Source organism: Acartia tonsa, chromosome 14 (genome assembly GCF_053477335.1).
Source record: "Acartia tonsa isolate MP-2025a chromosome 14, ASM5347733v1, whole genome shotgun sequence".
Taxonomy (NCBI): domain Eukaryota; kingdom Metazoa; phylum Arthropoda; class Copepoda; order Calanoida; family Acartiidae; genus Acartia; species Acartia tonsa.
The window spans coordinates 3,990,906-4,015,564 of NC_137273.1; the positions used below are offsets into that span (position 1 = coordinate 3,990,906).

The window sequence follows — 24,659 nt, forward strand, 5'->3', positions numbered from 1 at the left end:
GCCAAAACCCTGATAAAAGGCAGTCTGGCCGCCATGGTTGTTTTCTTAAAACGACAAAAAAAATAATTTTTAAATCCTTGACCTAAAAAATTTGGAAAATCGGACCATATACACTGAAGATATGGAAAAAAGTGTTGAATATATAAAAATAGCCTAAAACCTGCCAAAATGGCCGCCATGGTTATTTTCTTTAAAAGACGGGAAATTTAATTTTGATATCTATAACTGAAAAAATTTTGAAAATCGGACTATAAACACTGAAGATATGGAGAAAAATGTTAAAAATATAAAAATAGCCTAAAACCTGCTAAAAAGGCAGTCTGGCCTTCATGGTTGTTTCTTTAAACGACGGGAAATTTAATTTTGATATATGTAACAGAAAAAATTTTGAAAATCGGACCATAAACACTGAAGATATGGAGAAAAATGTGAAAACTATAAAAATAGCCTAAAACCTGCTAAAAAGCGGTCCGACTGCCAATGATGTGTTATGGTCAATTATGCTCCTTGATGATGGGATGTTGTCAAAAAATTTCAGCATTCTATCTTTTATAGGAGCTGAGTAAATCCCATTTCCCCCATAGCGTTACGGACGGACGGACAAAGTGAATTATAGAGTAGCTTCGCTACTAAAAAGGATGAGAGCATCTAAAAGAAATGAAATACAAAATTCAGCCTAATATATGAAGAATTACTGACAAACAAACTAACGGATCTAGTTAATTAAGCTAATCGGTTATTAAAAACTTAGACGTATATCTCTTATAGAAGCCGAGTAAGTTACATCTCTTAAACGGACTGAAAGTCAGACAGTTGCTTTGCTTAAATATTGTTTATTGTTGTCCCAGGAATCAATATACCAAAAATCAGATCAAACGGATAATTAGATCACATGAATTTTTTTTTAAAGTAGAAAAATCAACATGTTTAAAATGGACGTACGGACATTCTGGTAATGATTATAGAGTTGCTACGCTTTCTAAATATCTTACCTAACTACTACAGGAATCACCATGCAAAGTTTAAACTCGATATGACAATACTAACATTCCTAAATTAACAAATAAAAGCTATCTATCTCGGACGGATGTAAGGACGGACCGACCCTTATTATAGAAAAGCTTTGCTTTTAATTACTTGAATGTTGCACCAGATTTTCATGTGCTCAAATAAAGTGATACTCCCAGCTTGATATAATAACGATAACCCCCCATCCACCCCCTTTACTGGATGAACGAACTGACCAATGAATGTGGTTAATATTAGCAACCAAAATTGACGACAATTTTATTTTGTCAATATATCCACATATTTTATATCCATTTCCACGATATAGATACAAGAAATAATATTTCCAAAAGTTTAAAAACAGTTTAAAAAACTGAGAGCTAAAGTTAGCTAAATAAATAAACATATGAAAATATAGGATTACTTTCTGTTTTATTGTCCCCTATACAACTAAAACACACCCTAAGACCCTTTTTTCTTATTTCCTAAACTTTAAGTACAATTGCAAAGATGCTTTAATTGTGTCTTTTTATATAACCCCGGGGTGTATAATGTAATTGTCTGTTTCTACTGAAGGATCTTACTAACGACTAAACTTATATGGTTCTTCTTTACAATGTGCCTGTAGTGGTTAAAAGCAGGGTTGGCAGATAAAAAACCCACCCGGGTTTTTGCCCTTTAACCCACCTTAAAAAACCCAAGGGGTTTTAGGTTTTTAGGGTTTATTTAAAAAAAGTAAAAATTGTTTCAAAAAAAGTTTATTTTTCATTGTTTATATACAAAAATATGTTTTTCATTGACCCCTTGCATGTATTTAACAAAGGAATAGACTGCTGTGCTTGATTTTGCCATTGTCACGGGCTCAAGAAGAGATATACCAGCAAGAAAAGCACGTACAGTTTTAGGATCTTTAGATTTTTGCATTTTTTCTGTTTTTCCTGTAAATAGCAGCCAACCTTCATCTTTCTTATGTCCTAGCCTGTTTCTAAATATTAAAAGAATGGACCTAATTGGTTTCATGGCACAGTGGTTTTTTTATAGTAGCTATTAATAGGTTAGGTTAGTTAAGGGGTAATGATTGCCCCGCAGGGGTAGAAATAAGAGAAAAGCTACTGTGAAAATACTATGAAACTCGCTGCGCCATAGAAAGAATCGTCTATTACATATTATATAATTATATACAATATATTATTAAAGCTTTTACAGTATAAAAACTATAAAAACCCAAAATACCCCCAAAAAAACCAAGAAACCCCTAAAACCCGGGTAAAACCCCTATTTTCCACGACCCCGGGTTTTTTTTTTTTAAAACCCGGGTTTTGCACAGCCCTGGTTAAAAGAGGAGTAATTCCTGTTTTATTGAACCCTAAACAATAAAAACAAAGTAAACACCCTTTCCTATTTCCTAAACTTTAAGTACAATTGCAAAGATGCTATAATTGTGTCTTTTTTATAACCCCGGGGTGTATAATGTAATTGTAATTGTATAATGTGTGCTATAGTTTCCGTATAAATATAAGTCAAATATAAAAATCGCATTGTTATTTGATTTTAATTGGATTTATAATTATCATTTACTGCAATTAGTTTCCTTTAATAAAGTAGCAAGATGTCTATCTGTGAGTGTGTCTGTCTGTGGTCTAGGATCACGCTAACCGCTGAACCGATTTGGTTCTCCTTTTTAAAGAAGCTTCTTATGGGTCCAAGGAAGGTTTATAACTATTTTCAATTCATTATCAAGATGAATCACACCCAGGAAAAATTACCCTACCCCTAATTTGTTTTTCTTTTTAAAACTGTATATATGTATTTTTTTATATTTTAATGTATTTTATTTTTTCAGTGCTTCGAATTCCTCCTGCTACTACCACAGACAGAAATGTTACAACTACTTATAGGTCAGTATTTTAATCATATTTTACTATGAAAGTAACAGGATGTTTGTCTGTATATGTGTCTGTTTACATATAACGAATTATCCCGCTAACCGCTAAACCGATATGGTTCTCCCATACAATGTAGCTTCTCATAGGTCCTCGTAAGGTTTATAAGAGAAATCTCCCCCACATTTAATTTTAGCTTTGTTATTAAAACTAAAATTATAAAGGGGGCAAGGACGTCCAAGGGGAGGGGCGGAAGGGGTGATTCCCCACCCCCAAAAAGAATTTGGGGGTGCCTTATTTTCATTTACCCCCCCCCCCCATGTAAAATTGACCCCTACCTTAAGGGTGCCGTAGGCACCCCCAACTCTTTAGGAAAGGTAATTACCCCCCCAAATCAAAAAAAAATTTTGACGACCTTCCAGCGCATTTTTACATTATTAAATTACCCCCCATAATTTTTACCCCGGGGGTAAATTTTCGGAGAGGGGTAAAAACATTCACCCCTGCCAACAGATTTCAGGGTGGTAATTACCCCCACGCCCCCAAGCAAATTTTACCCCCGGGAGAAAAATTTTGGAGGGGGTGGGGTAAATCTTTTCCTATACCTAACCCATGTGCATAGGAACCTAATTCTGCGGGGCCTATACCTCCGTTGCCACCTCCCTACCAATCGATATTTAAAAAGTCTAGAGTTTCATACAAACTAATCTTATTATATTTATTTTAGATCTGCTTTAACTGAATTTGCCCCAACCAACTCTCCTCTGAATTTCGGTAAGTTGTTTAAAGAAAACTTTTTTAATCAGTTGGTATTTATGTTTATTTAGCAATCGGTCGGTAATGCTAAAAGAAGTTAAATAAAAACGCTATTTATATTTAGATGCATAGAATCATAATCTGATCTGACCATCAATTTTGTAATTTATAAAGAGTAGCTTTTAAATATTAGAGGAGCAACAAATGCAGCAATCCTCCCAATTAATTTTATAAAAGGATATGGGAGGATTAATATCCTTACACAATATAATCTATAATCTTAATTTTAAGATGTTTTACTGTTAGATAAAGCATACCGATTTAATCTGATCGAGTGTAAAATAAATACACGATTGATAGACGGACGGACATACATTAGATATATCCCGTCCACTAATTATATTTTGTTATAGGTATATTACTTTCCGAGGGAAGTGGCAGCTTAGGATGTCAAGGCATTATGAGATTTCAACATCTGTCCAATATAAAGGTAATACATCTAAATATCTAAGTAGTGGGCAGCTGAGCACGGCTGCGTAAGCCACCAAATAGGCCTAACTTGTCAGTCGCGTGGCTTGTAAGCCAAAGCTACCGAAACTGCAGCCGTCTTCAGCAAAAATACTTTTTGGCAGCTTTAGCCGCTGTAAAAGTTTGACAAAGCTGAAGTATTAGTCGCATCTAACTAAGAAGATTAGAATCAGCCAATACCAGCAACATACAGCCTAAGCCACCCACAGCTACTCCTAGCTGCAAGAATATATGTAGATTACGAATAGCTGTATTACTTAAAAAATTGGTATGCGTAACATTATTAGCCAATTTGAACTACATAAAAAGCTGGGAAAACCACAAATTTCATATTCGTGCAAAAAACGTCCATTACATTTTATAAGCAAAAATGCAACTTTAAATTTTAAAGAGAACATTATGAAATAATACACAATTCATTAACATAATCTTAGATTAAACTTATAGACTAATTAGATGTAGTTATAATAGTTTTTTTTTTAAATTAGTCAAAAACTAGGATTAAATAGTGGCTAATAAATGGTAGCATTAAATTTCAAATACCTCTCTCTATCTGTCATTCTCGTTTTCAATCTCAGTTTGTATAATTTTGTCTTGTTTTTTTTCTCGTTTTGTATTCAGTGATTATTATTATGTATGTATTTATTTATTTTATCTATTTAGAAAATGTTTGAGATAGAGTTGGAGTCAGCTCAAAGCAAATGGTTTCATTCTGGACTTAAATTAAGTAAGTTTTATTTTCTTTAAAATACTTAATTCATAAAAGTACCCCACAAACTAAAGATTTTATTTGAATTTTCATTTCAAAGTCTATTAAAATGTTTATTCTCTTTACAGTTAAGTCCTTAAAAATCTTATTCATATGAATGTTTGAAGTAGAATTCTTAAAAAGAACAATGTTCTGCTCATTGGAACAAGATTTTAATTGAACGACCCCATAGTGCAATGTAAGAGTTGTGTCTGTTTCTAGGATAAGGCATTCACCCTATTTAAATATAGTTAAAAATAACATCTATAATACCAAGTAGAACAATGTCTGTCTGTCTGAAGCTTAAGATCCTGTTAATCGCTGGTCCAAATGATTTCTACTCTTCAGAGAATAAAGATACTGGTCCTGCGGTGCTTTTAAGCTATTTTGTTGAGGGTGTGAACACCCCCACCCACCCTCTAAAAAAATATAAAAAAATTATCCACAACCAAATAAAAAAATATGGCATAAGATGTTATTAAATTTCCTTCTTTCACAAGGCTAGAGGCGAAGCAACTAGTTCTTGATAAAGAAACTGAAATTTTTAAATAACCAAATGAAAAAGAATCGACAACCCATTAATCACTCATTTATTGCAATCGGTCTTTAAACACTATTGTCCTTTCTCTATATCTCTGATAAACACTGTATATCATTAAAACCATCTGGAATGCATTATAAGTTTTAATGTCAAATATACAAGTACATCTTCTTCAAGTGCGAGGTACTTTAAGAAAAGCCATCAACCACACTTAAAAAAAAAAAAAATTTCAAGGGTTATTTATCTTCATCTCCTCTAGAAATTCTTCTCTCTCCCCTTACTAATATAAAGCTTCCCTAATCATAATTACTACGCTAGCTGAATGTCAATTAAAATCTCGGAAACCGCAGGGCCAATAGGTTCACAACTTTTAAAGACGTTTCAAATAAGCCCTGCTTAGGTTTTAGGCTATTAGAGGAGGGGGTTGATAGAGTGCAAATCCTTACTCAATATACTTTAAAACTTTAAAGGGTATCCAACTAGCTTTTATTTAAGTTGTTGTATATACACAAGTTACAGAGTAGTTTTACTCATTATAATAATAAAAGAATTATATTCAATGTCAATATAAAGATTTACGAAATGATAATTTTCTATCGTATTCTCATTATTTTTTATCGTTGACTTTTTTTGCTCTTTTTCTTTCTTTATATCTATACTAGATGCTTCGCTGTTTACTCTAAGAGACTAAGGAGAACAGCTTAAAAACCAACCCTAGATATTTATAAAGCTAAGTAAAAATCCATTCGTATGAGATATTTTGATACATACAAGAAAATGTACAAATTCGTAAAATAAATATACATAGAACACAATTCTAAAAAATATCTAACATTTTCTAGATATATGCCTATTTCTCCTTGAATTAAATGTTTTACTGTTTCTAATGGCTGTGCTACTTATGGTCTAAATTGTCATTGTCTATAAATAATGATAATGGATGTAGGATATACGTGGATATATTGACAGGGGAAAATTTGTCTTTAATTTAGCTTGCTAATATTGACCTTATATATTTGTCAGAACGTTCATCCAGTAGGAGGGTGAGGGGTAGGGGAAAGGGGGTGGTTAAGAGGTATTTTAGCCAGCGGCGAGCATCACTTTATCAAAGTATATAAAAATCTGGTGCAACATCCAAGTAATAATATATCGCTTATAATGATATAGAGAGGTTTAAGGATGAAAAATTGTATTTTTTCCTCTGTTTGAATGCGGTTTCAGTATTTAATTTCCTACAATACTGCAAACTTTTAATTAAAGCTAAATTTAAATACCTTACCATTTAAAAGATTTGGCGACAAACGTTAGTTCATGGTGTTCACACTGTTTGCTTTGCCTCTAGCTTCTAGAAGTAGTCAGGAAAATAGCCTAAATCCTGCCTACATTATAGGATTATATCAATGTTGTACCTTACACGTCGTTATATGAGATATTGTTAGCTGTATAACAGTACTTATAATCATGAAAGTATGACTACATTCATTTGTTGATAAAAGTTGATAGAGCATCCTTTCTAACCTAACCTATAACAACAATTTTTAAAGTAAAGTTTTTATGAAAAATAAGATAAGGGAAGGAAGAGATTTTGCCAAAAATCTTTTTGGTTTTGTATGAACACTTAATTGTGATTTCGCAAGTTAAAAACTTGGCAATTGTTTGCTTTATAAACAGGGAGAAAAATACATAGCATTTATGATACAAAGTAATACGATGTCTGTCTATTCGTCCGTTTGTATCTCCCAATGAAGCTTAGGCTATGCAAACCGCTGAACTGATTTGACTCTGAACAAAGTATTTAAATGCTATACGGTACCCTATCAAAAATTGTGCCATTTTTATGTCAATATTAGTATTTAGATATGATTAGACGATCGAAATGTCAGCAACGACCTATTTTTAATACAGCCATATAGTCGACATAAACCCTTTAATGTCGATATAATGACAACAGTATCAACATGGAAAGCTATTAGTGTAAATCGATACATAATTATTTGGATATTTAACCAGATTTTCATGTACTCTATTAAAGTGATACTCCGAGCTAACTAAAATAACGATACATCCACCCCTTTCACCTCATCCCCTCCTCTCCTACTAATGAATGAACTGACCAATAAATGATGTAGCAAACTAAATAGACGACAAATTTTCTCTGACAATACATACACGCGTATTCTATATATCCATTATTATTGCACAATTTTCTTCTAATGAATATCTATAGCTAATGAAATCTAAAGATGTAATTATCTATATGAGATACTTATTTACAATCGACAGAAAATCTTTAAACAAGGATGTCCTCATCTTTGAAAACAAATCAAAAATAAATTTTCCTCCCTTATCCCCCCCCCCCTCCCCATTCTAAAAAATATAAATATAAAATACACATGAAAAATAAATTTGTAATATAAAGTGTTTTTTATAAAATCTCAAATGTTTTAGGCTTTTCGGTTTTTCTAAAACGGTTACTCAGTCAATTCAGAGGTTAGCAAGATCTTATGGACAGAATAAAAGCTACTTGATATTATAGAAGCTTATTTTATATATATCTTTATATTTTTAGAAGGAGAAGAGGGTTTCTACCCCTTCATATGCAGTACACCCTATGATGATCAGTCTATGAAATTATCTCTTTTATAGAATTAAAGATGATCATTCTATGCGATTATCTCTATTATACCAATTAAAGATGATCATTCTATGCGATTATCTCTATTTTACAATTAAAGGAAAATAAAGGGAAGTAAGATTTTAAATTAAGTCAGGGATTTATGTCGACAATATAGCTTTAATAAAAAGTGTTTATGGATGACATACATGTCGATATTGACAATATATCGACAGTCTAAAGACATTATAACTATACGCTAATTTTGACACAATTTGTTGATAGCCAGATTTTATATCGACACTCTCATTATAGAATCCTAAATTTACAATCCTTCTCTATTCTAATAACAAGCGCCTGTGCCTCTTGCATATAGGGCTTCTCATTCGAAGGGTAAAGGGAACATAAAATAGCCTAAAATCATCCCAAGACCTAAATATTAAAACAAAAGTAGCCTGAAACAATCTAGTGACCAATATAAAGCGTCCTTTAAATTGAAACCTTAATTGGTTAGCGAAATCTTTGCAAAGAAATAAAAAAAAACTTACTCCTTAACTTGTTTATATTAATTTAGTCTTTTGTCAAGACAATGTTATTAATTTATTTCCTCCTGCCCTATCCCTGCCTGCTTGAAATCAATCTGAACTTTTTTCAAAATTTTCACAGGACTTAAATGACAATTTTATCGGGGATTAAACAGCTGCTGACACCCACCGCTACTCGTTGTTTTAATATTTTGGCAGCCGAATAAACAAAAATATTATACTATATTGCAAAACTAAAATTTTTTTTATAAAAAATTTAAATTGGGTGGAGGAACTTTAACCTCGAATTTTTCATAATTTTGTGTCAACTTGCATTGCAGACAAACCTAACTAATCATTCTATCATATATAGGGGAAGCTTAACATAGGTTTTTGAATGGTTTTAGGCTATTTCAAAGCCTTCCCTTTTCTAGATGCTTTGGGCGCTGCTATTAGTAATGTTTTAAATATATTAGCCGCGGCTGAAGATCCCTGTTTATGTATACAACATCTTATACATAAAAACAGATTTTATAGAAAGTGATAATTGTTCTAAATAAAAATCTTTTAACATTCCGCTTGTCAAAAGTATCGTTGTTTTCTGCTATCTTTTAATTTCCAATGCTGTCATAATATCAATATTAGATTTTATGAATATATCAAAACAACTAAGACCATATTGTTTTTAAAAGCGAAGCTTTTCTATAATTAGGGTCGGTCCGTCCGTACGTCCGTAACGGATAGCTTTTTTCGTTAATTTAGGCAAGTTTGAATTGTCCTATCGATTTCAAATTTTGCATGGTGATTCCTTTAGTAATTAGGTACGATTTAGAAAGCGCAGCAACTCTATATTTATTACCAAAATGTCAGTACGTCCATTTTAAACATGTTGATTTTTTCACTTCTTTAACAACAAATTTTATGTGATATAATCATCTAATTGATCTGATTTTTGGTATATTGATTCCTGGGACAACAAAGTATAATGTTATTAGCGAAGCTACTCTAAAATCAAGTCTTAAAAATGTAAGTATGTCCACACACAAAATCCTGTATAAAGCAGTTTTTTAACAAATTTACTTACAACTTTGCTTCGACTCTTATACATTTATATTCTGATTATTCAGTTCTGACACAATATAAGTGTTAATGTCCGTTTGTCTTACTGTTTCAGTGCTTCGCTTTTATGGACGTTGTCATCCTTGTTTCTTTCCATATATGTATTATATTTCAAGCAATTATTAGTTTTGGAAGGCAAAATAAATTTTGTTGAGAAGTATTATCTCTTCCTGTATTGGATTTGAAAGGTTGAAATTAAAATCAATTTAAGGATAATAATATCTGTCAAGTGAATATTTATGTAATTTTTTTAGTAGAGATGCTACTCTATAAGTGTATGCATATGTCTGTCTGTTTGTCCTTCTGTCTGTCACTATCAAATGTGTGTTAAACGGGATATGATATGTAAGCTTTTTAAGAAAATATAATACCTTGTTATTTTTGCATTTCTATATTTGTAGTTTTGTTTGTCCGTAAAACTTGTACAATTAATTTAGGCAATTTAGAATCACCCTTTTGGTTTCAAGCTTTTCATGGTGATTTCTGCTATTAAAAGTATAATATGGAAAGCGTAGAAGCTCTATAATCATTACCAAAAAAGTATGTACGTCCATTGTTAGATCTAGAAGATTCCCTAATACAAGATCTTAGCTCAATTTATATGTTTCCGAAAAGGAAATGACAAGCAGAAAAAAATCGACTAAAACTATTTCAAGATTTTAATTTAGGCTTTCCGATAGTGTAAATACAATCTTGTAATAAGAAAGCTAAACTATTATGAAGAATATGTCAACAAAGAACACGTTATATCCTCTATGGCAGGGATGTACAAGTGGTGGCAAGGATCGACTAAAGGGGTGATTACCCCCGCCAAACGAATTTAGGTGTGTCGTAGTTACCCCCTAGTATTTTAAAATTATATTAGATTAGATTCTACGCCCCTCCCCCCCCCACCCCCTAATTCGTGTAAATTTTAATCCCCAGGGTATTTTTTTTTTTTTGGGGGGGGGGGTTTGCCATAAGTAACCCCCTCTTACAAAATGTTTTGGACGTTCTTTCTCTTTTGCTTCATTATTTACTACATATTCTAAGGAAGTTAGGGTAAGGCCGATTAGAATAGTACTTGAAGGTCAAAATGTTTACTATTAATAAGCTTCTTATCATGGCTACACCACAATGTTCTAAAACAATAAATAAAGAACAAGAGAATAAATAAACAGTTAAAACCAAACATGCTAAATTTGTGCAGACTTCAAAATGATCTTCAAAATGGCTAGAACAATTAGATATCAAATTAACGATCGAACAAATAGAAGGGCATGCTTTATTTATAGAGTATTTATGCCGCTAAAAAAATTCCCTTTTTGCCCATTGTGACATGCGCAAAAATATTTTTGGGAGTGTAAAAATTTCATTACTTTGCAAAGTGCCTATTTATATCTAACTAGTGTTTCTACTGTGCGAATTATAATGTAAATAATTAGATTACATGGTTTTTAACGAAACATTTTATACATTTTAAAAATATTTTTTTTTACTGAAATTCATGCATAACATCGAATGACAGACAATTTTCCACGAATATTGAAATAAAAATCCTAAAGTTGATACCAGTTTTGTTAGACCGAGCCTTCCACCCCTCGGGGCTGACAAAACTGGTTTTAATCGAATAATTTTTCATTTTAACATTCACGGAAAGCCATCTGTAATACTATGCGATAAAGAGCTATTATTTTAACTTCGCATGTATTAGGAAAAATTGGCAGGTTTGTAAAAACAGTATTTATATCTGCCTAAAAATTGACCTTGGGTCTACCTATAGTACCCTTAAGGCTCTTGCGAATAATAAGCAACATGTGCAGAATGGAACCACAACTTTTGTCCTGTTGATAAATAGAAACCACAACTCGTTAAACATTTTCATAAAAAAGCTAACTTTTTAATTATTTTCACTTGACTATTAAGATCTAACTAACGGATCTGGGGAGTTTCAAATAGCACCCGTTGTGGTTATAGGCCTTTTCATTTTGGGTCTTGGTATGATTTTAGGCTATTTTTCTACCCCTTACTCATTTCAATACAAAGCCCAGTGATGCTATGATCAAATTTACTTCAAGAAACTATACAAAAAAACATATTCTTTGTAAATATATGGTTTTGTTTCTGCAACCAAACATGGTCAAATTCCGTGGGTCCCTAAAGTGCAAAAATATGCGGATAGATAGATTAATTGGGAATATGTTCGTTTAAATTAATGGGTGCAATACATATTTAGTGGATAACAAGATTCAAACAACGACATATGTTTTTAGGGGAAAATTTAAGATAATTTGACAAATGGACCACTTAAATTAGGTATAGTAAGTGTACAGCAAAATGGCCAATATTAGTGGATACTTTAATTTGTAGTGTAGTACAAATGTATTCCATGGATGGATGGGACATTAAACTGTACATTTATTAAACTGGTATTCAAAGTTTTAAAGATGCTTTCGGTAATTTTAATTAAACTATGATTGGTTGGTTCAAACTAATATTAACCACTAAACTAATATTATTCTCTACAGAAGAGATATATCATCATTGGGGATTCGCTGGAGATTCTAACCCTGCCGGACAATAATCTATACGGAGTAAAAATAACTACAAGGATAGTCTTCCCTATCTTTAACCTAACTTAACCTAAAAACAAGGATGACAACGTCCATAAAAGCGAAGCACTGAAACTGTAGGACAAACGGACATTAACACTTATATAGTGTCAGAACTGAATAATCAGAATATAAATGTATAAGAGTTGAAGCAAAATTGTAAGTGTAAATTTGTTAAAAAAAACTGCTTGATACAGGATAATGTTTATGGACATACTTACATTTTTAGGACTTGATTATAGAGTTGCTTTGCTTGAAACATTATACTTTGTTGTCCCAGGAATAAACATACCAAAAATCAGGTCAATCGGATGATTAAATCACAAAAAATTTTGTTGTTTAAAAAGTAAAAAAATCAACATGTTTCAAATGGACGTACGGACATTCTTGTAATGATTATAGAGTTGCTACGCTTTCTTAATCGTACCTAACTACTAAAGGAATCACCATGCAAAGTTTGAAATCGATAGAACAATTCTAACATGCCTAAATTAACTACAAAAGCTATCCGTTTGTGACGGACGGACGGACGTACGGACCGACCCTAATTAAAGAAAAGCTTCGATTTTAATAAGTTTGTGCACCAGATAAAAAAAACACCTATATGTCAAGTCTAATTTATATCCTAAATAGATAGATAGAATTAGATCTATCTTTGATAATAGTCAAGGTCTCAAAATGCACTTTTTAATTATACTTCTACTTTAATTACAAAAACAAGGATGACAACATCCATAAGTAGCGAAGTACAAAAGTTCGTGGATGGGACTGACGGTCAAAAACCTGCAAAAAGGCAGTCTGACCGTCATTGTTGATTTCTTCAAATGACCGGAAATTTGATTTGATATCTTTAACTGAAAAAATTTTGAAAATCGATTAATAAACACCAAAGATATGGGGGAAAATGTAAAAAATATAAAATAGCCAAAAACCTGCAAAAAGGCAGTCTGACCGTCATTGTTGATTTCTTCAAATGACCGGAAATTTAATTTGATATCTTTAACTGAAAAAAATTTTGAAAATCGGTCCATAAACACCAAAGATATGGGGGAAAATGTAAAAAGTATAAAAATAGCCAAAAACCTGCAAAAAGGGACTCTGACCGTCATTGTTGTTTTCTTCAAACGATGGGAAATTTGATTTTGATATCTTTAACTGAAAAAAGTTTGAAAATCGGACCATAAACACCAAAGATATGGGGGAAAATGTAAAAAATATAAAAATAGCCAAAAACCTGCAAAAGGGCAGTCTGACCGTCATAGTTGGTTCTCCAAACGACGGAAAATTTAATTTTGATATATCTAACTGAAAAAATTTTGAAAATCGGACCATAAACACCAAAGATATGAGGAAAAATGTGGAAAATAAAAAAATAGCCTAAAACCTGCTAAAAAGCCGTCCGACCGCCATTGACGTTTTATAGTTATTTGTGCTCCTTAATGATGGGAATGTTGTCAAAAAATTTCAGCTTTTTATCTTTTATAGGAGCTGAGTAAATCCCATTTCCCCCATAGCGTTACGGACTGACGGACTGACTGACGGACTGACGGACGGACAAAGTGAATTATAGAGTAGCTTCGCTACTAAAAAAACAAGGGTAATAATTTTTGAAACTAGTACAACATAAAAACGTTGAAAAAAAACAAGGATTACAACGTCCATATGTAGCAAATCTTAGGTTTCGTGATTTCTATTGTTAAAATTATTTTATATTTCTCTCTCTTTTTTATCACTGACCATCTGCTTTATAACTTACTTTGTCTGTTTGTCCTTTCATGATTTTTTGTGCTTCCATACTTGTTGTCATTCTTTTTGGATCATGGAAAGAAAACGAAGTAGTGGGTACTGGGTTTCGTCGTATTTTCACAGTAGCTTTTTTCCTATTTCTAGACCTTGTGGAGTCAACTTTCTAACCCTGCGAGGCATTCATTCAAATTTACCAAATCTAAAATAATCCCAAAAAAGCTACTGTGAAAATACGACGAACCCCGCTACTTCATTTTCTTTCCATGATCCTTCTTTTTTTATATAAATTATTACTTTATTATGATATACTTTCTTTTTTATGATATAGAACTTTATTTGCTTGTTTTTCGCTAAAGTTGTCCCCGTTTTGGCTACAAGAAAGTATTATCAATGAATTTTAATTTTCACTTCCTCATAATCACTTTTGATAGGTATATAAAAGGTGTTTTAAATAAATATTTAGTATGTTAGTCTGTACTGAACAAATATGGTTCTCCTTTGCAGTGCAGATTTTTAATGGTTTTTGGGAAGGTTCATAATAATTGTAAAGGAGGTTACCACCACTCTCCCTAACTTTACTTTTTTTTAAAAAACTAAAATTGGGTTAGAGGTCGAAATACCCAACCCTTCTTGCTAGTCGTATATATTAAAGTAACAGGTAGCCTTTCTGTCTAAGTATCTCTGTACCAAAATATCTCTAAAATCATTAAACTGACTTAGTTCTCATTTACAGTAAAGATTTTGCAGGTCTCTGAAAGGGTCTTAGCCATTTTGGGGAAAAGTACCCCCATCATTATTTTTTAAAATTTTCTTTAGAACTCCTTTCTCTTTCCCAAAGAGAGTAAAATTGGTAGCGTGAGTTTGTGTTTTTGTTTTGACTAAATCATCATGATAGATGGACGTCTTGAAAAGTCAAGGACAGTTTTTATAGTAGCGCAGGTACTCTAAAATTAATCATAGACTTTGTCTATTCGTATATCTTTAAAAGTAATGTAGCTTAGCACTTTTTTTAACAACACAAAAATAAAAAAATATATGATTTACAAAATAAAATCTAAACTTTTAATATTTGATATTTTCGAAGCAAACGTTTAATTCTATAAATATAGTATTAATCAGGAAGGAACAGGACATTGGATTGTTAAATCACTGGTACCCAAAGTTTTATAAACACGTACTCAAATTCGTTAGGATAAAAGCTTTAGGTACTTTAATTAAATCTTGATCGGTTGGTTCAAACTATAGCAGTGCCAAAACGTTACAACCAATCATTTAAATCTACAGAAGTTGTAATTTTGTTATTATTCTGGGGGACACACATTAATTTACCTTTAATTCTCATATCCCTTAAGACCCTTTGTATTGATTCTTAAATTTTATTTTTAGATTTGAATGTGTTAGACGAATGCGAAGGACCTAGAAATATGAACAAATTAGATGAAAGTTATGTACTGCTGAAAAAATCTGAATCATCCAGTCAAGACTTGGTAAGAATTTATAGACATTGATCATATAAAAAGGTAGTCACATAGACAGACAATTAGACATACAAATAAAAAGACAGACAGAAGGATATAAGTTTAATTAGAAAGACAGACAGATAGACAGGAAGATAGAAAGACAACTAGTTATTCAGCCACACAAATAGACAGAGAGGCAGTTTAGTTAGGTAGACAGACAGATAGAAAGTTATACATTAAGACAGACAGGCATACCTCTTACAGCAATGCAGACAGACAGAAGGATAGGCAGACGGATTAACAGACATACTTCTTGACAAACTTTCAGAACGACCTTTAGACAGGCTTACAGAGATACTGACAGGCAGATGAACGGGCATACAAATAGACATATAAACAGACTTATAGACAAACAGATAGATAGACTGACATATAGACAGATTCTGTTCATAGCTAGGACAAATTATCAAATATTTAGATTGAGATAAAATCTGGGAGAGGTGTCCTGAATGTATCAAGAAAGAATCAAATACAAGAGGTAAAAATATTCCTTTTACATCTAGTCGAAAATGCGATGGTTACTTTTAGTGAAAGAACCGCAATTTCTAAGCCTCACCAAAAACGTTAGACCTATCGTTCAAGTGATTACTTTAAAAAACATACAAATATTGCTTTATGACAGAATCTTATTTTCTTTGAAAGAAATATTAATCTCTATAATTTATTATTTGACAAATAATTAAAGTCATAAACAGCTAACATCTTGTTAAATAAGATAAATAAAAAAGATATCATAAGCGAAAAACTCTTTAATAAGTTAAATATTTATTTTTATTGACAACAAAAATAGGTAAAAAGTTACAAAGTTGTCTCTTACGTTTTTTATTTCAGTGGCTTCGCACTTAGGGGCCTTTAGGGGGAATTGTGTGCGAGTGGACCCTCCAATTTACAATATAATTTTAAAGAAAGATTTTTTAAGAGTTAGTGTTTTTTCCAGGGTTTATTTATCTTGAGAGGTTTACCCTCCCCTAAAATAGTTATAAACCTTCCCAGGACTTATACCAAGCTTCACATAAAGGGAAACCATATAGGTTCAACGGTTAACAAGATCCTTTGGTACAGACAGAATGTCATATAGACATCCTATTACTTTTTCTATTAAAATATTAAAAAATTCGTAATAATGTTAGAACACTAATTTAAAGAAAAATAACATTAATAAAAACCGTTGATATTTGACCGAAAATGTTTTTTATATTAGTATTAGCTGTATCTTAATTATAAGAGAAAAGCTTCTCTTTAAATAAGAAAAATATTGGATCAACTTTATGCAAGTTATAAAAAGTAATATTTTAGGATAATAAGATTATTTAATAGAAGTTTGAATTTATCCAGGGATCGTTATTGATAAGACAATGAACGATAAATTGATATACTCCTTCAGTAGATATAAACTAATCTTTGAAACGATTGGAAATTCAACTTAATGAACCAACAAATAAAAAAATAATAAATCGTTATTTTTAAAACTTTAGGGACTGGTGTAATAAACAGGCTACTGTCCCCTCCCTCGTTGCAGAAACCTTACTACTCTATATCATGGACTTTTATTTATTTTAGTTGCGCGTGGCTCTTGGTAAAATTGGAATCTACAAATTTCATACACTGAGAACTGAAGATATTTATTCAGCATCCAGTTTTATGGACATTCTAAGGTTAGTAAAAAAACCATCAAAACAACATAAAAAATTGCCTACAGAAGCACAAAAAATTAATAGATTAAAATCACGGACAGAGTGATTTATAGAACAAATGTTCAGATGTTATAACAAAGCAAAGAAGGAGAGAGAAAATGTATAAAAAAGATAATCACGGAACCATTAAAAATAAGGTTTATGTCTTTTTAAGCTTGACCGACAGACAAAACAATGTGTAGATTAGATACCCATATGTAATAGATTTCTACACTAAAAATTTCAGTTGGTTATGTTCCATAGTAGCCGAGAAAAATACATTTCCCTGTGGTGTTACGGAATGACACACGGACAGACAAAATAAATTACTAGCTTCGCTACAAAAAATCATGAAAATAAATTGTAGGGTCGATTTCTTTTTAATTTTCCCTATAATAGTTATACACCTTATAAGGTTAGTATATAAATTTCATACTCTTAGTGCTGAAGATATATATTCAGCCTCCAGTATTATGGATATACTAAGGTTTGCTTAAATAAAAACAAGGATGACAGCATTCATAGGAAGCGAAGCACAAAAAATGGATTGGAATACGATCAAGGATATTTAGAGAGCATTTGTTAAGAAAAGAATAGATTTATTGGAGAAATATCACGAATAAAAGAACCGTCTATCTTGACTGACTGACTGACCGACAGACAAAATAAATTATACAGTAGCTTCAATACAAAAAATCATAAAATAAATTGTAGGGTCGATTTCTTTTTATTTTTTTTTTCTATATTAGTTATACACCTTTCTTAGACCTATAAGAAGCTTCACTGTAAAGAACCAATTTAGATCTTATGCACACAGAAAGACAGGCACATATATATCCTATTACTTTTACAAGTAACTTTTTATCATTTTCCTATGTTAAATAAAATTGTCAAATTTTAGAATGGATGATACAAAAACTGTTTTGGTAGATATAGTGGGACAAGATCTGGATTTTCTTGTTGATAGACTGCAAGGTAGGCAACACAATGGATATAGTATTTACGTGTATGTATTCACAGGGCAAATTAGGTTGCTATTTGCTAACATGGACCTTATTTAATGGTCATTTCGTTCATCTAATAGGATAGGGAGGGGATGGAGACAAAAATTGATGTACATCCCTTATGAAGATACACAAAATTCCTCTTTCTGTAGATTAAGATTAGAGATTGAAACGTTTAAACACTCAACTGAATGAATGAATAAACCAATCAAATTTACTAGAGCCCCCAAAGTCGTTAAGCCAACCAGTAAGAAAACATTATTATAAAACTTTGGGGACCAGTGTAAAAAACAACCCATTTTAAAAAGTCATGTCTAATTATCTTTCCATCTTATAATCTATCTATCCATCTTTTTAAGACTAACAGGCCCTTCTGAATATACCTGGATTTTTAGATTTATTTTGGCTTTGCTGTTTAATTATCCATCCATCTATCTTATTTAGGACTAACAGGCCCTGCTTCTGAATATACTTGGATTTTTACATCAATTCTAAACAGTGATGTCTTAAATAAATTAGAAAACTTACTAACAAGAACAAAGGTATGCCAAGTTTTTTCCTGGTATGATTTTTTCCTGTTTTGTGGTTCGGTACCTCAGGGCCTCAAAACTGGAACTAATCTTCTAATTATTTATTTTACTTTCTGCGGAAAACTGTCTATAATACGATGCGATAAACAAATATTTTTGATAAATATTATCTTTAAAGGAGAATAGAATATTTAGATATTAAAAGGACTAACTTTAGTGAAATAGGATTGATCTAATTTTTTTAGTATCATTAATCGATTATTTTACTTTTTAGGTTCTCTCAATTTTCCCCTTCAGTTCAAGGTAAAACATTTTTTCCAAAAATATATTAATGTTTTGTGGTTCAATAGACAAGGATAACAACATCCATAAAAGATATGCTATAAACTTGAGACAATCGTGTACAAATATAGAGTTACTGTGCTTTTAATGCCGAATAAATATGAGCAATAATTGTTTTTTTTTGTTATTTTGTCCTAAAATATCCAGAAAATGGACGTCAAGTAGAGCTGCTTTACGATTGTAACTAATCATCCTATCATCCTAGGAATAAACATTGCTAATATAATTTTAATGTAATTTGAAAAACGATAGGCCAATCAAAGCTTGCTTAAATTTATAATAACATCTCTCCTTGATGTAGAAAGCTTATGAATTAAGAAATGTATAAACTATTTCTTGCCTAATATTTTTCAACTTAGGGCATTGCTGAAGACCACAGTGATGTTTAAGAACAACTACAAGCTGATAGAGGCCATGGAGGCCGCCTTGCCATACCTAGAGATGGTCAGGCTCCTCGAGGCCAGCTACTTTGAGGCTTGGAGGGTCATTTGCCAAGGACAGAAGGGCAGATGTGCTAAACTGATGAATTTAAGTTCTAGGTAAGGGATGGATAAACATAAAAGATAACATGTAAAAATCACGCAACCTATATGGAATACATATTAGAAGATAGATAGATAGCCTGTAGTATAGTTAGCTAAGAACAGAAGTGCAGATTTGCTAAACTTATTAATTTAAGTTTTAGGTAGGGGATAAATATACTTAAATTATAACATGTAAAAATCACGCAACCTCTACACTTTGACAGCTAAGAGACCTTGTGTTTTTTTTTCTAGGGTTAGAAGGACAGATGAACATAGGATCTAAAACATGAAAATAACACATTAATTAATCTCGCAACCTCTTAGATTTAAACTTTTAAATATTAAAATCTTATTCTAAAATTAACATGAACATTTTTAAGGGACTATCTGGAGCAATTCTTTAACCCTTTCTTGATCAAACGCCGTACTACCCCCACGTCCTACATGTTAGTGGTTTACACCTCCGCTTCTACAGATGAGATTGTACCTGTGGACATACCAGAGGATGATACTGCCAGCACACCAACAATCGATGAAATCTCAGGTAGATTGATAGATAGATACACAAAAAGATTATTGGAGATAGTGAGATTCCCTAATAGTTCTTAGTCAAGCACAAAAAAGTCCTTCCCCTTATTTTTCGTAATTTAGTGTTTTATTGTAGGTTAGGTTATAGTAGACACAGGGTAGTCCTGTAGGGTTAGGGCACTATAGGGAAAGGGCCCCCGCTGGGGTTAGATATAAAGTAAAAAAATATCACCTCCCTTCTTGTTTTAGTTAAAAAATTCAAAAAAATTATTTTAGGGAAAGCTCCGAAAGATTGACTTATAAATAGAAAGATAGGCATAATTGGATAAATAGATAGATTAGATGACACATTTTATTTAAGCTATAACAAATATAAAAATTTAAAGTTTATCATACAATTCCATATATTTAGGTGGATATCAGCTATCAACAACAACTACTGAACGAACATTTGAGAAGTTTCTTGAGCAAAGTATTGCTACTGAAAAAGTAAACTTTGAAATGACTGAAAATTATTTAGGTGAGTTAGTTTTAGACGCGTTTACGCCCCTAGCATCGGGGAGCTCTCTAAATTCGAATGATAGGGAAAGCAGAATAAGCCTAAAAGCATCACAAGACTTAAATCTAAAAATGAAATTGCCTAGACACATCTTTGGACCTATGTGAAGTTTCAATTAATTGAAGAACTCAATCTTTTCAGTATATATTAAAATCTTAACTAATAGGACAATTCTATAATTTAAGGTGCGGCAGCTATTGACGTAACGCCTGGTAGAAATCTCGAGGCTACAGAACGGTTAGACGTAGATGTTACTGAATACTTTACTGATAACGATTTTGAAATTAATAACCTAGGTTTTTATTACATATCCGCTATTAATCTTAATCAAATTATAGTGATACCAAAAGTTTTATTGAATTTTCATTGGTAGGTTGCAATCTGGTAGTGTTTGCATTTTTCAACCAATACTTAAAATCTACACATATGGAAATTTTGTTTAGCAACTTTGGGGCTTGTTATCAATTTATCGTCTATTATCTTCTCCCTTAAGATGCCTGGATTACACTATAACCCAATATTATTTCTAGAAATTAAAAAAAAAAAAAAAGCCCTCATTTGAAACTGGTTGATGATTACTTTATCGCCCATTCTCATATCCACTATCCCCCTGATTTTAGCATAAAGTTTGTAAATGTAAGGTATCTACTGCTTCTATGTTAGGCATTGTAAATTATACTTTGTAGAAATTACGAACACATGGATGTTGCCATTGAAACTGGCGTAAAAAATAATATCCTTCTACTACAATAAAGAACATGCTCAGTCAAATAGTTTGTTGTCTGTTGGTAAATAAGTTAGAAACTATTTTAACATTTACAATAGCAATAGTGACTTCACCTTAAGCCTCTTGAACTTCATCGGTATAATACGGTGTGGGGGTATTAAAAAATAACCTAAAAACAACCAAATTAAGGATAAACATAATTCAAATGCAATTTTTCGCGAATATGTAATGAAATAAAACTAAATTAGATTATACAGACTTTTCAACGACGGAGTTTGCTGAAATATTGGAGGAAACAACTGCATACTATGATTTCAGTAATAATTCTGGCATTAATTTAGGCAATGAAGGAATTTCAAATAATTTAGAATAAGGATGTCAACATCTAAAAGAAGCAAAGGTCAAAAAGTCAGGCAGAAATACTTAAAAATATTACTAGCGCCTCTAGAGGCTTCTTGGGGCACTTGAGGTATAGGTACCCTACCCCAAAATAGGCATAAACCTTACCGGTACCTAATAAAAGCTGCCCAGTAATGGAAAACATATCGGTTGAATGGTTAGCGATATACTTTGGTAAGCACAGATAGACAGACAGACATCCTGTTACTTTTGAATAAGAATAAAAATCTACAGATGGTTATGGTATTTTCTTTTAATATAGTGTCCGTGAATCTCATATAGTTTTAAAGAGATAGAGCGATTTTGTTGTACAAAAATTCTTAAAGCTAATTCCTTCGAATTCAACTAGACTACGAACAAGAAATATCCACCTTTGCTGATGAAATCAAAATTGACACTACTGAAAAAATGTTTGAAATTGAAGAAAACAGCATTGATGACAACAAGAATGATGATATAAATATCAATATACCCGATGATTATGAATACTATGATACTAATTATGTTGATCAGCAAGTAGTAACCACAGAAAAACCAGTGATGGAGAAGTTTAATCCAATGAATGAGATATGTAATCAGTTTTCTGGATGCATTCTTTATATCAGGAACGTAGAAAATATTAACAATTATTTGGTAAAATGAACAGGGTAGGGATAGGTTACTAGATTAAACTAGTACCCAAAGTTTTACTTGTTTACTGATAAACTTTGGGAACTTTATCAAATGTCTTCTAGATAATAATTGGTTAAGTAAGGTTTAGCTTAGGTTCTTAATCAGTTCAATAACGTAGAGTAACTCATCTTAAAATTTCTGAACCTGTTTTTGACTGCTAAAGAAGTTATAGGCACAATAATTAATAACAAATATTTTCTATGATATCAGAGAGGATAAGTTTAAATCCCTGGAGGATGAAGAGAGGCTGCAGAGTTTAGTTTTATCAGAAACCATGTCACAACGTCGCAGTGGATATAATATAGGAATGGATAATTTTAAATTTGATCAAATCTATCGGTTGTGCCTTTAAATGCCCCTAGGGATACTTTTAAAAGTCCAATCGACACATTAAAACACCTTATACTCCCCCCAAAAAAATGGAATAACATGGATGTTTATTTAAAAATATTGGATGAAATTTTGTCACATGACATAAAATTACTGAATGTATAAACGCCTCTGTTGGATGTATTTATAACATTTACTTTAAGTATGATTGTTTGTTGTAATAACACAGGAATAAGGTATAGCCAACAAGAGAAATAGATCTAAATTAATGTTTGGAGGCAGATAAAAAGGTCACCAATTTTATTAAGTATTATCCCCCAAGGACAGTTAAAAATCTCGTATAGGTTTAATTTATTAATTTCGTTGTTGGTATAAGCTGGTAATAAAACAGCGTATCTGGAAAATATGAATTTTTGAAGATAATAATTTTTTTTGTATATTTTTATGTCCTGTTACTTTTAAAATTATCCATAAACCTAGGTGGATACCTCGTAAGCCGGGAAACTCTAGAAACCATAGACGTACCAGAAAATCTAATAGCCACCGTAACACTGGATACCTATGATCCCTACATCAAGCCAAGAATATTCCATTATAACCTCATGGAAACTGAACAATACTTGGAAAAATCCCGCGACGACCAAATTCCCGCGGTCATCAATAAATTGGCCAAAAAGCTGGCTTGGAAAGAGGCGATTCTGGTCGTCTTTGAGATGGGCGATAATGTTGATAAAATATCGACAAGTTTGCTCAATAATGTTGACGGCATTTGCTTTACTGGAGTTGTGAATTTGAAACTGAACTTTTTGGGTACCAAGGAGTTTGACCGGCTGGTGCATATATTCCGTGATGGGGGCACTAATTTGGTTATGCTAACAGAAACTACGGACCAAATTACCCGGTTGATCAATGCCGTTAACGTGCAGCTAAGCTCATCAATCCCGCCGGCTAGCCCGTCAAACGTTAACATCATGACATGGTCTGCCCTGCAGACAGAGGATAGCCTGGCGGAAATGGCAGGAAACCTGCCCGCTAAGTTGAATATGATGACTGTGGCGGAGGCGGGCAGTGAGTGCGGATATTGTGAAAGCCGCGAAGAAACACGGTTGGCCAAAGGAATCCGCAAAATTTCAGGGATGTTGTTGTTTAGGCCCTAAAAAATACAATTTTAACTTAAATTGCACTAATTTCAACTTGTATTGATTTCCAACTGTTAAATGCAGGTTTTACTTTTATAGAACAATTCCCATATATCCCCATACTTTTTTGGCAGTTTGAAGCATTTTTTTGCTGTGTTTTAAGTGTCGCAGAAAGAGTTTTATTGTTTGAATAAATCTATTTTGTCTCTTACTTTTCCTCAAGGGAAAATGTATTGAGCAAAACTAATTCCTAAAAAAGAATTTAAGTTTTGGCAACCATTTTTAATCAGTGCCATTACATTTTTTGACGCCAAAAATAACCGCCATCTTGTAACAGGAAGTCTAGAGCACCAGCTGAACAAGTACAGCCTAGATGTGTGCAGCGTAGCGCAGCTGCCACCAGAGAAATGTGTGGACAAGTTTAAGCTGCAGATAGGCCAGCCGCTGGATGCACATAATTATAATATGTTGCAGCTTAACCCCAAGCGATTTATCAGCGATCAGGGATGATACTTAGATACATAAAGTCAAGGGCTTCTTTTCTGAAGCTTAAGATCTCAATAATTACAGAACCGATTATATTCTTTATTCTAGGTAAGCTTCACCTAGGTCCTTTGGTGGTTTTGGGCTTTTTTAATTCCAGATTTAATTCTT

At 32.2% G+C, this 24,659-nt stretch overlaps 2 protein-coding genes across 2 annotated transcripts in view; both read left to right on the top strand.

Annotated features, from left to right (window-relative positions):
- LOC145306375 (uncharacterized) overlaps nt 1-21,838 on the top strand; it is a 73,060-nt gene extending 51,222 nt beyond the window's left edge. Inside the window, exons 4-18 of the mRNA XM_080148470.1 lie at nt 2,852-2,906; nt 3,619-3,665; nt 4,061-4,137; nt 4,839-4,902; nt 15,445-15,545; nt 15,997-16,056; nt 17,139-17,233; nt 18,153-18,226; nt 18,700-18,797; nt 19,060-19,088; nt 19,487-19,666; nt 20,032-20,195; nt 20,592-20,699; nt 20,924-21,034; nt 21,714-21,838. Of these exons, the coding sequence (XP_080004596.1) occupies nt 2,852-2,906; nt 3,619-3,665; nt 4,061-4,137; nt 4,839-4,902; nt 15,445-15,545; nt 15,997-16,056; nt 17,139-17,233; nt 18,153-18,226; nt 18,700-18,797; nt 19,060-19,088; nt 19,487-19,666; nt 20,032-20,195; nt 20,592-20,699; nt 20,924-21,034; nt 21,714-21,838 (1,388 nt within the window). The remainder of the gene's footprint in view (nt 1-2,851; nt 2,907-3,618; nt 3,666-4,060; nt 4,138-4,838; nt 4,903-15,444; nt 15,546-15,996; nt 16,057-17,138; nt 17,234-18,152; nt 18,227-18,699; nt 18,798-19,059; nt 19,089-19,486; nt 19,667-20,031; nt 20,196-20,591; nt 20,700-20,923; nt 21,035-21,713) is intronic.
- A 434-nt stretch (nt 21,839-22,272) lies between these two features.
- LOC145306378 (uncharacterized) lies at nt 22,273-24,515 on the top strand. Its single transcript, XM_080148471.1, has 3 exons — nt 22,273-22,435; nt 23,347-24,004; nt 24,347-24,515. Exons 1-3 carry the CDS (start codon nt 22,273-22,275, stop codon nt 24,513-24,515), a joined length of 990 nt encoding a protein of 329 aa, XP_080004597.1.
- Nucleotides 24,516-24,659: the final 144 nt, after the last annotated feature.

Bases quoted from the DNA above. Each gene is read 5' to 3' on its own strand.
- LOC145306378 (XM_080148471.1), top strand. From the start codon at position 22,273: ATGTTTGAAATTGAAGAAAACAGCATTGATGACAACAAGAATGATGAT. The intron at 22,436-23,346 runs GTAATCAGTTTT...CCATAAACCTAG, and splicing joins TAATCCAATGAATGAGATAT to GTGGATACCTCGTAAGCCGG. The intron at 24,005-24,346 runs GTTGTTGTTTAG...TGTAACAGGAAG, and splicing joins ATCCGCAAAATTTCAGGGAT to TCTAGAGCACCAGCTGAACA.